At 51.5% G+C, this 12,429-nt stretch overlaps 1 protein-coding gene across 1 annotated transcript; it reads right to left on the reverse strand.

The window, feature by feature from the left end:
* Positions 1-7,577: 7,577 nt before the first annotated feature.
* On the reverse strand, positions 7,578-8,820 carry LOC144143006 (uncharacterized). Its single transcript, XM_077674830.1, has one exon. It carries the CDS (start codon positions 8,787-8,789, stop codon positions 7,578-7,580), a length of 1,212 nt encoding a protein of 403 aa, XP_077530956.1. The 5' UTR covers positions 8,790-8,820.
* Positions 8,821-12,429: the final 3,609 nt, after the last annotated feature.

Here is a 12,429-nt window from a genome sequence, read left to right on the forward strand (position 1 = left end):
CCTGCTGCAGGCGTTCGTGGTCAGCCAGGTGGCCTACGTGGGAGCCTTCCACGACTGGCGGACCCAAGAACGCGCAAAGATCGACGCGGCGATACGCAAGTCGTACCGGGCGGCCCTGGGCCTCCTCAACAGCACGAGCAACGCGGCCCTCGCGTCTCTAGGAGTACACAACACGCTCTCGGAGATCAGCGAGGCGCAGCGAACGTCTCAACTGGAGCGCCTAGGGTCGACCCGCACGGGCAGAAGGTTACTACAGCGCGTGGGACTAAGCTGCTCCTTCGACGAGGAGGACGAGCTAGTACCGCTGCGCGACGACATCGCAAGCAGCCTGGTGATCCCGCCGCTACCCAAGAACGTGGCGCCGGGGCGAAACTCGGAGCGGAGGATGGCGCGGGCGTGCGCGCTCGCCAAGGGGTACAATGGGAGGAGCGACGCGGTGTACGTGGACGCTTCCAAACGCCGCGACAGGGAAGACACCTACGCCGTGGTGGCGATACGAGCCGCCACGGGAGAAGTACTGAGTGCGGGCAGCGTGCAAGCCAAGACCGCCAGACAGGCGGAGGAGGCGGCCATAGCGCTGGCCCTGCTTCACCCCGACACGCGAACGGTGTTCAGCGACTCGAAGTCGGCCATCGCCAATCTCGCCAGGGGTATGGTCTGCAAGACAACGATGCGAGTCCTCTCCGGCATCGGGGAAGGCGCGCGCAGGAACGCAACTACGACCGTGCGCTGGTTTCCGGCCCACATGGGTCGGGAGCTGCGAGGCGGCTACAGGAACGTCAACGAGGCAGCCGACGCTGCGGCCCGTGATCTCGCCGCGTGCCGGGCCGCGCCAGCGACGGACGCCGACGTCGACGAGGAGCCAAGCAACGACGAGGACAACGGCGCAGAGCCCCTGACCACATACGGTGCTACGCTGTGTTGGTATAGGACAGAGAGGCAGGCCTATCCTCCGCCCCACCCGGGGCTCGCGAGGAGAGAGGCCGTGCTTCTACGACAACTGCAAACCGGGACGGTGCTTACGCCGGCGCTCGCGCGCCACGTGTGCCCGGACATGTACGAGGACGAGGTGTGCAGTGTGTGTGCGCGTGTGAACGCAGACTTGGCCCACTTGATGTGGGGATGTGCGGACCACGACTCAAGTGCGGGGAGGCCGATCCTCCCACCGGACATTGCGGACTCAGTGCGCTCTTCGGGGCGAGAAGATCAGCTAAGGGCCATCCAGCGGCTCGAGGCTGCACTGGACAGGCAAAGGCGAAAGGGGAACCCGCACTCCTCTCGGCCTCCTCCTGCGGGAGCGAGGGCTAGGGGCGACAGCGGCGGCACTCCAAGTAGCCCGCGCCGACCAGACGTAGACCTCGGGGTCGGCCCGACGCCGCGGTGAGCGGTGAAGACTACGGGACGGTGAAACCCTGCGTGGCCTGACCCGTCCCCGACTGCCGGTACCTCAATAAAGTCCTTTCTCTCTCTCCTTCTCGAGTACAACACACGAACTAGCGCAACAGCAAAACATTTTGCAAAGACAGTCGCCGCGACCACACCATGCGTAACAACTTCTAGCTTCCTTTGTTTTCTGCTGCTCCTAATATGGCCGCTTAGTATTGGCCACGCTTTAGTAATCGTAGTAGCCTTGAAAATATTGATCATCCTGACCTTACTCAACGGCATTGGATAAAAATACTCGGCATGCAATACTCTAAAATACTCTAAACATGCAACAAAGTAAAATACAAAACGAGCATTGTATCATTCTAACCTGTGCGTGTTTCTCCCGCTGTCGCTAGCGTTCGCAGCGCCACTGCGTGCCTTTGGACACGTAGCGGACTAGCGGACGCGTCTGCAACAACAAAGCAAACAAAACTGCAACTGTTTGCTGATGCGAACCCCGCCTAAGCACCAACGCAATTTCGAAAGGTATGGGCTGTTTCGGAAAAATCGTTCTTTCCGAGAAACAAAAGTAGGTGCATGTAGTATTCTGTGGCCGGTTTTTGTTCTTCTCGCAGTTCTTTTAGGAAGATTTCCTGACAACGATAGCTCGGGGGCGAACAGATGTGCCCAGGGACAGTGCTCCTGGTAAAGAGGAGCCATACTGTTTCGTGTAGCGCAGCGTTTCAGTGATCTTTTTTTTTTTCAACGTTTTTTTTTTTTTTTGCATTCGATTCTCAAATGCCGACTTCTCGTGGTCGTACCACGTGGTCAGGAGCTGCGAAGGCTCAAACAGTTGCACTATTTTTAGCATTTCAGCTGCCCTCAGAGTGATCGCGTCAGTCTGGGCCACGTTGCCTACTCGTTCAGCTGGGGCTCAGTTCTCTAAAACGACGGGAGTCGTTTAGAGAGACGCGGCGTTGGCAAGCACATGCATGTAATTCAGTCTAGGCCATAAACTACGCGGAAAGCGACGCGTCGCTCTGCGCGTCTCTGAAACGACGGCCGTCGTTTTAGGGAACTGAGAACTGAGCCTCAGCTGCGCGTTTGGAAGGGACGCCATGGCACCAAACGCCACAGCCAAGACCACTCAGTCGGCGTCGCGTGATGCTGGCAGCGCCCACCGCGTTGCGCTGCTAAACACGTGCTCGCGCTTTTGTTTTAGTTTGTCAAGGGAGCGAAAGGAACGCCCGCATGCACGAGACATCGGAGATCAACGAGTGGCCGATATACAAGTCTGAGGCCTGCCACTACTGTTCGCCACTTGGCCTGTGTAGCTGCGGCACGCGAAACTCGAATTTTAAATGCGTTTCACTTCTGTCGACACAGCCAGGAAACCCTGTCTGCGACGCTTGATGTGACACACTTTCGCCACTTAAAAAAAATTCTTTTAGTAAAGAACCTCAGAGCCTCCATGTTTTCGTATACGAATGCGAATTTTGCCTCTGGAATAATGACCTTCCGCTTATGCATTTCTGTACGGTAGTGAGGCCGACTTTCAGAGGGGCTCGGTGTATAACGCGCTTAGGAATCAATGGGATTTTATGGAGGTACCAGAAGATTTAAAGGAAGGTTCGAAGGCCTTTGTATTTTTACAGAGGACTGCTTATACGGCCCACAAGAAAAGAAATGTGCTCCCAGCAATGGGTTTACCTAGTGGACAAGCCGATATTAAGACTTTGATATCAGACCTCTCATATTAACGCAATAATAGTATTTCCTGCAAAGCCCTTGCGCACACAATGGAACCAACTTATATCGATTCCTGATATAACAACATATCGGGTATAACGACCATATTTCGGTGCACTCACGACTTTCCTATGCCACCCATTGAAACTGCGTCCAGATATACCAGAAGTTTTTCGAAGCGTCCTACCTCATGTGTCCATTGTAAAAAAAAAAAAAAAAAAAAAAACTTATTTTGTCCTGCTGCAATCATTGTTTTAAATGCAGAGCATTTCTTTAACTCACGATGTCACCCGGCGTTGGCGTGCCTCGGCGTCCGCAACAGCCGTTCCAGGTGCGCCCTCTCCCCCACTCCTCCTCTCCCGCATCACGCTACCCTCCTCGCTCTCAACAACAGGTCCGCACCCCTCCCCCTACACTATATAAAAAATACTACTTACCGGCGCCTGGTTTCGATCCCACGACCCTGCGGGCGGAACGCAAGGTACATGGTGCTCTACCCACTGCGCCACAAAGCCTTTTTTTTTTTATTGCAATATTTCAGCACAAAACAAGCACCATCAAACAAAAAAACTGCAACGATAAAACTGCTAGTCATCACCTTGCCAGCAGAAAAACGATTAAAATTGTTTGAGGTTGGTCAGTGTTTCCATCACAGGCAACCACTCTGGAGGCTCAGGCTGAGCCCTCCACACTTCAATAATCATGCGCATTGAATCAACGAAATATTCCCTTGACCATTTAGCGTCAACGTCCCTATGGCGTATGGCCATGCGGGATTTCCAAATTGCATGTAGGGCCAGGACCATCACGAGGTCGTAAGGTACTTCGTCACTCTCAATCGGTAAAAACCTAATGCCGTGAGCGTCCAGAGGGAAATCTTTTTTGAGGGTCCGCTGAAGCACGTCCCAAAAGAAGACCCCGTCCCAGCAGTCCAAAAACACGTGTTCTACAGTCTCGGGTTTTCTGCACGGGTAGCAGTCCACCCCACCCGGCAAAAACATTCCTTTTTCCTTCTGCCACGTTTTCACATCAAGGACGCCTGAGTGAAGTTTAAAGAAAAAAGTCTTAACCCATGGGCCAATCGCCATACGTTTCACACGCTTAAGCACATCCTGTCCTGGCCCTACACGGTAGAGCGATCTATACAATGGAACGGGAAGTACGGAATCAACGAGGTCATTATACAATCTTTTACGCGTCACACTAGATAAGTACTCTAGCGTGAAGCGTGCACGCAAAAACATGGTGGCTTGTACCACCTCACGGAAGTAGCCTTTCGTTGCGCCAAACGAAAAAGAAGCTGACGTTACAACAAAATCAGGAAGCGCTCTGGCCAACTTCACCTGACACACAGTGCGCAAAAAGGGGTCCTTCACATCCCTAAGAAACAAAAAACGATTTACCACTTGACGCAAAAACAGATGCGATAATGACAGGCCACCAAGACGCACGCGCCGAAACAGGTTCGTACGGCTGGTTCTCTCCCATGACGACTCCCAAATCAACACAGCAAAAACTCGGTGCAAGGCCTGTACATGTGCCCGCGAACAATGCAACACCTGTAGAACGTACCACAGTTTGCTAATTAAAAACACATTACACACTGAGGCCCTCGCAAATATTGAAAGTCCGCTACCCTTCCATTTCTCGGCCTTTTCACGCAATTCGACTGTTTGACTGCGCCAATAAGGGTCGCTGTCTACATAGTTCTCGAGGGGCACTCCCAAGTACTTCACCGGCGTCGTCTGCCAGCTGATACACTCGAAAAAACTAGGCGTACTGTCCCACTGGCCATGCCAGAAGCCTAGACATTTCTGCCAATTAACACCACTGGCACTGTACTTACAAAACATTTTCAAGGTGTTTACAGCAATACTTATGCTTCTCCTATCAACAAAAAAGAGGGCAATGTCGTCAGCGTAAGCTAACACCCGCACTTCACACGACTGAAGTTTAAAACCTTTGACGTCTTCGCTCCTGATTACACTTAAACAAAAGGCTTCAATGTACAAACAAAAAAGCAACGGAGACAATGGGCAACCCTGACGAACGGCACGTTGAACAGGAACGGGTGTGCCGATCGTTTTGTTAATAACAAGCCTCGTAGAACACCCAGTGTACGCCATGCGCACGCCATTAAGAATAACAGAACCAACATTCACGTGTTCCAACATATTTAACAAAAGTTCGTGAGACACCTGATCGAAGGCTTTAGCCATGTCTACCTGGAGCATTGCCAAAGTCCCTTGCATGGCGTCACAACACTCGAGAACACTTCGGGCAGTATGAATATTTGTAACTATCGACCGCCCTTTGATCCCGCACGTTTGATGCGGCCCTACCACGTCCTTTATGACAGTCTGTAAGCGGCTAGCCAATATTTTCATTAAAACCTTATAGTCGACATTTGTCAGACTAATAGGACGATACCCAGGGATCTGTCTGAGTTTTGCAACCTCCTCCGATTTCGGTATAAACACAGTGTGAGACACAAGAAAAGAAGGTGGCAGCACACCTTTGTGGTACGCCTCAGAGTAAACTTGACATAAAACCGGGCTGATGTCACCCTTAAACGCCTTGTAGAAAGCGGCGCTCAGGCCATCAGGGCCCGGCGTCTTCCCTGGGCTCAACTCGTCGATAGCGCCGCGTATCTCTTCTACTGTAATATCTCTTTCGAGATGCGCCTTAACTTCCTCGTCTAAGCACGGTAACAAAGACGTAAACTCTTCTCTAAACTTGACGGCATTGACAGGATGACAAGAAAACAAATTTTTATAAAAGTCACAAAAACAACGCTCTATATTAGCCTGGTCACTATAAACCACACCTTCGGCTTCAATTTCCACTATCGCATTTCTGCGAGCATACTTTTTTTCCGCGCTGAACGCTCTTTTAGTCGGCGCTTCCCCGTGCAAAAATCGTTCAGCTCTTGCGCGCACAAGCGCACCCTCATACTTCTCTTTATCTATTACTTCGAGCTGCGCTTTTAGTCCTCTAATGTCATCCTTTAACGCCCCAGGCGATTCACACTCTTCCTTAACGTAAACGTCCAGGGTACTTCGTAACCAGGCTTCTCTTTGCTTCTCGTCGTATTTGATTGCGGATGATCTTTCAATGGCCTTTAACTTAACTTCTTGTTTGAAGAGCTCCCAATTGAGCGTAAAGTTAAGGTTCTTTTCACCACAGAAAAACGTCCGTGCGCATGCGTTAACGGCCTCAGTGAAAAGTTCATCCTGCAGCAGCTTGTTATTAAGCTTCCAAAGCCCCCAACAGAACGCGTTGCCTGGTTTTGCAATTCTACCAACGATTACGGTCACAAGGCAGTGATCGCTGAAGGAAACGGGGGAGACTCGGTAGCTATCACACTCCGGCAGAATCTCTGACGAAACATACACTGTCGAGACGCGCATGACTGCTGCCCTGGAAGTGTGTATAGCGAATGGAACCGCTACTGCCAAGGCTATCACCCACATCTTCCAGCGCAAAGTCAGCGACGATATCAGTTAAAACTATCGTACTCGCATCGCGGAACCTTGTCGAGCTACTTTTGTCTTGCGCGGAACATACGCAATTAAAGTCGCCAAGTAAAATAACAAGCCTCTCCGTATCGCAAAGCCCGCGAACATCCTCAAAAAAATCTTTCCTTTCCGCTGCCTTTGTGGGCGCGTACACACAGATCAAGCGCCATTCGCTTGACGATAAAACAAAATCGCACACAACAAAACGCCCACACTCGGACGCGGTGACGGTCTCTAGGGTTGCCCCCAAACTCCTTCGTACCAACAGGGCAACACCCGCAGACATCCCGACCGCGTGAGCAACGCACACGTCATACCTCGACGCAAACGGGCGCACCATACGATCTGTCTGCTCCTCTCTCTCAACCTTCGTTTCTTGTACCGCCACTATATCCAGGTCCTGTTCGGTCACTAAACGATACAACTGATTCTGCCGTCTCCTGTCAGCAAGCCCCCTGACGTTAAACGTGGCAATACGGATTGGCGTGTTTAAATACACCAGGTTAAGAGAGAAAACAAACAGATCCCAAAACATTTACACTGGTACATTTGAAAAAAAAAAAAACAAAATACCGTAAAACGACGAAAACAACCCCCTCCCCCCCCCCCCCCCAAAAAAAAAAAAAAAAAAAAAAACGGATCCAATTTGAGCCCGTTGAGAGAGCTTCACTTGACACGCGTACATACAAAAACACCCCAAACCCCCGCCCTGGCACGAAGGAAGAACTCTTCGACACCCAACACACCCCCCAAAAAAACGCGCAATGACCGCAAGGAAAACCCTTCGACACCCGACACAGAACCAAAAACCCCCGTAATACAACCAACGACCTTAAGCCCATCGCTAGAACACGCCCTGCACTTTCCTTGCTTTTCAACGACACACAAAGACAATTTAAAAATACTTTTAGCAGTCCGAAAGCGGAGTCAAGGATGGCGTTCTTACGCATTCTTTGTTGCCGTGGGTCCTCTGTCGTAGGGCGTGTTAAGCTTCGGCTTGAAGCTCGAGCGCCGCGACGTAGGTCCCACACTCACCGCCCCCACCGCTACGGAACCATCCCCCCCTCCCCGTTGCCCGACACTGTCTTGACCAAGGAGGTTGTCTTGACGCGGCCGCTTGGCCACAGACTGGTCCTGGTCGCCAGTTTTCAAGTCGACGCCCTGTTGGGGGGCGGCAGTTTCCAACGCCGGAAACTGACCCGCCATGCTCACCGGGCTCTCACCGTCGCCATCGTACGTCAGCTGGTCTCCTTCGCTGGCACTTTGCGCAGGTAGCACTACGACAGCGACCGACTCCTTCACCTCAGCGCTCTTTTCAGGCGGCGCGTCCCCCGTCACCGGGTCTCCGCCGCCCCCTGCTGCAGCCGCCTCCGCCTCCTCCTCGTCCATGATGTTCTCCGTTCGGTCTACATCCCCCACCGGTCCGGCCACCTTCGCGTACGTCCGCACGCACTCGTTCGCTTCATGACCGAAGCGGCGGCAGAGAGTGCAGCGCGGCACCTTGCAGTCGCGCCTCATGTGCCCCGTGCCAGAGCAGCGAAGGCACTGCGGGGCCCTGCCGGGCACGACCACGAGCGCCTGCTCGCCTGCGACACGGAGCTGGTGGGGCAGGTCCTCAGCCCTCACGCCCGCGTTGAGCTTGAGGGTCACGGACCGCGTCGTCGAGCCCTTGTCGTGGACGCCTTGTACACGCCAGCGCTCCCGTGAAACGTCGCTGACCCTCCCGTAGGGAGCCAGCGCAACTCGAACGTCGTCCTCGGTCACGTTGTAAAGCAGCCAGTGGAGCTTCAGCCGCAGGTCCTGGTTGGCAGGGTCGATGACGAGGCAGTGTCGACCTTTGACTTGAAGCTCCTTTGCTTCCAAGATCTTTTTGACGCCTTGCTCCGATTTGAACGTCACCGCCCATACGTGACTCATTTGGAACGCCCCCAAGGCAAGCACCTCAGGGAGCAATTCCAGCCGAGCCAAAGTATCGCGGAAATCTTCAACGCGATACGGGCGGGCGCGCATGTCACCGTGCAAAAAAACTGTGTTAAAAACGATACGTCCTGTAGGCAATGTCGGCAACGAAACTTGATAACTATCGTCCTGAGCAAACATCCTGTTTCCGCGGCCAACATGGGCCGCATTAACCGCTCCTGAGGAGCCCTGCATCCTGCGTCCGTTCACTGCGGTGGCCGGAAGCAGAATCACTGCGCCACAAAGCCGACACAGAATGGAAGGCTACGAACGCGCCTTAGATCCTTGGCTCATTCAAACTACGTCAAGAAGCTGCTGATACAACGCATTCACTACCACCAACTCCCCAAACACTAAACGTTAACGCAATACACCCACCCCCTATGCGACGCATTTACTCGAGTCCCCCTCGCGGGGAGATGGGCCCTTCTTGCTGTTTCCTTTAGATGTCGTTAAATTTGTTTTTATTGTGGCAATTAGCAGCCTTAAATTGCACAACGCGGCAGAGGCAATTAAATGTAAGCAATTTACAATCTTAAGCGTATGCAAAATGCTATAAGTGAACATTATACACCACTCGGTATCAACTGCCGCTCAAGTGCTGCTATCACCGGTGTCGATCTTCCCGCCGCCCGAGTCGACGCCAACGCAGCACCGCCCGCTGCAAAAAGCGCCGTTGGTTACTTAGCTGCCATCAAGAGATCGCGGTTCGCCGACACTTCGTTTGCACAGTTACTGATAACGCGTCATGATGACATTCAAACTTTCCAATTTCGCCCTTCTCCGGGCGAAGCGATGCTGTTCCCGGTACGCTCAGCCTGGTGCGGTTGATAGGTATACCGAAGCCATTACGGCGAGTAGAGATTTTTAAGACGCCCGAAAGAATTCCTTCGCAGGCATTGTGCCGCTAGCGGCAGGTTGGACGCGAACACATTTTAGTTCGTTCGTAAGCAAGCAGCAGGCGTCCCTTCATGAAGCGAAAAGGCTTAACTTATTACCGAAAGAATTGTTCGACATGTTCGCTTATTCACCAGCGTTTTAAAGGGCGAGTCCCAATACAAAGAACTACTGATATAATGACCACTTTTCGCGGCACCTTCGTGTTCGTTATAAGCCGGTTGACTGTATAGTGAAGCCGATTTTACACAACCTCGGCGTGTAACATTTTGTAACGGCAGATGGGGTTAATGACAACCCCTTGGAAATTCGTACTTTGATATCCGACAGCTTACATTCTGCCATGCATAACGCCTTTACAGCAACGAAACTGTGCGTAATAGAGAAGGTGTCTTTAAAGAGAGCTCAGCGCGGCTTGATCCTGTATCCGACAGATCCAATTTGCTCGTTTTTGCGAATTTCTTTAACATTTCGCAGTTGAAAAGTGCCGGACCCGGTGGCGCACCCTGCGGGACTCGTACGTCAAGCGAAATAGGCGCCAGCGCAGTCGATCCAGGGGCCAGTGGGACCTACTGGAACACAAACTTCGCTTCCTCGACGACCATCTTCGCCCGCCCAGGTGAGAATATGCACTCTCCTAAACGTGAAATGGTCGCGAAGACCTTTTCAGCGAGCGCACTGATTGGTTAGCGAGTGTGTGGAGACCTTCGTCTCCCGTGCAACTTGAAAGGACGTCAGAATTCGGTTTTGCCTGATGTGTCGGTTACACCATTGTTGCGCGCGTCCGGAGAAGCAGTCAAGTGGAAATTTCGAATGAAAGGGCTGAAAATGGGGAACGGTGACCGGGGAAATAAAAAAGAACAAAAGAGCAGCTTAAGCAGTTACCTCCAAATGTAGGCATCACCGGTCAGCCCCCGCTGGCACGGGAGGAACTGATGGCGAGATGTAAAAAAAAAAAAAAAAAAAACAGCGCAACCTATGTACGGCCCTGGAGAAACATTCTTCCTCGGCGGCTGTCAACTCCGGCAAGGCATAAGGGGGGGTTGGTGGGGTGTGTGCGCTAAGGCGATTGCCCCGATCCTGCCGCCTTATCTGAGTGAGCACTCCTGAGTTTTCTGTGCCACGACCCCCCCCCCCCCCTCAACACACACACACACACACACACACACGCAAACTGCTTATCACTGGACCCGCCCCTACCTACGAGAAGGATAGCTGCAAAAAACCGGTAGCAAGCCTGCCTTTGACGTATGTACACAGTACGGTTTGAGATGTACTGCATCAGAACGGACAATTGGGTAGTTGGTACCTGTGCATCTTGGTGTTCAAAACGCTCACGAACAAAGAAAGGAACAAAGAAAGAGAGAGACCGTTAGTGCCGTGTGGTCGCTCATTGTTTCTTTGTCCCTGTGTTGTGAGCGCTTTGAACGCCGAGTTTAAGGTTGAGACACCTTACCGCGATTTCACTTACGCGACAGTTTGCTGCTCTGCTTTAGTCAAATCGCAGCTGAATTTCAATATGTTTTACTTTATTGCCTCAATAAAATTACTTAGGCTACTTCAGTGTTTGTATTATTAACATTCCGTTGATGATATAGACAGTGCGGACAGCTTGTGGGGGTGGAAACGGAGGAGGCGGGGTGCACAGTCAATTATTTGATTGAAGGTCCTGACAGAAATCTTGAGCGTGCTAAGCGGTCTGCCCATCTGGGTCACTCATTTTAGACGCTAATTGTTCACAAGCTTCACTAAACACGGTGGTCTGAAAGCACCACAGGGAAGTCTAGAATCCTGAAAGAGCAGTAAGCTTGCAAGTCATCAAGGTTGTCACTTTAACTAATGCGAAGTTACAGCGCTATAAGGTTCAGGTAAACATCTGCAGTGACAAGTGACGAAAGTAAATGAAACAGCTCTTACGTTTTCTGCTTTTCTGTGCCATTTTTCGTCGGTTTCTGTTATTTTATTCTAACGTACGACATGCTAGTAGCTTAAGCATGTGTAAGCCTGAAGTGCTCGTACGTGCCATTCTTATTTCGTCCATCGTCTTAAGTTGCGCATTTTACACGTCATAAAACCTGTGATGTGCACCGATGTGCTTTAGAGTAAAAGTGAAACGTTGCCACTGCGTCCACAAAATCGCCTATTATGGCTTGATTGTAAATAATCATCAAAGCTATTAACAGACACACAAACAGAGAGAAAGAAATAGAGAGATAACCACATGCTGCATTGATTCTTCGATGAGGGACTGCAAAAGCCTCCCAATTTGTTTTTGCTGAACATAAGCGATGCAAAAAGTTGGCTTTGCAGCATGGCACGTACGCTCTCCGGGCTCCTGTTCGTACCGCGCACCTTTGAGTTGGTTCTTGTGTACGACACCAAAGCAGTGCACAAAAGCCCACACAAGAAAGCCTGCCGAGAATTGGTGTACGGCCGACTTTAATCACCAGACCAAACCAACTTGACAATACCGTTGGCGTCAACAAGGCTCTCCACACCTTTTGAAGCCTGTCACATTTTTTGTTGAAAACACCTAACACCAGGTTTGTCGCAAAGCACTACAACTGCTCAACAAAAGAAAAGTGTCTAGAAAGGCCAGTGTTAGCCAGTTGCTATTGTGTTATTACGTTAGAGCATAAAAACAAAATTACACCATCTTCTCGTAGGGGAACGCTGACTCGTATGCGAAGCAGCCATGGGGTCGACTGAACTTACCATTAGTTTGCAGTTCGTCGTTTCCGTTGACGTTCAGCTTCGCGTGCCTTCGTTGTACCAGTAGCTTCTTGGCGTAGTTTGAATGAGTGAAGGACATGAAGCGCGTTCGTAGCACATGCTCCGTCTCGGTTTGTAGCGCAGTGGGAAGAGCGCCGCGTACCTCCCGTTGCGGCCAGAGAGTCGTGGGATCGAAACCGGGCGCCACCTAACTATTTCTTTTTAT

Source organism: Haemaphysalis longicornis, unplaced genomic scaffold (assembly GCF_048455015.1).
Source record: "Haemaphysalis longicornis isolate Haplotype H1 unplaced genomic scaffold, Haemaphysalis longicornis Haplotype H1 scaffold_6, whole genome shotgun sequence".
Taxonomy (NCBI): domain Eukaryota; kingdom Metazoa; phylum Arthropoda; class Arachnida; order Ixodida; family Ixodidae; genus Haemaphysalis; species Haemaphysalis longicornis.

Excerpts from the sequence above, each read along its gene's own strand:
- LOC144143006 (XM_077674830.1), bottom strand. The coding sequence starts at position 8,789 with ATGCAGGGCTCCTCAGGAGCGGTTAATGCGGCCCATGTTGGCCGCGGA.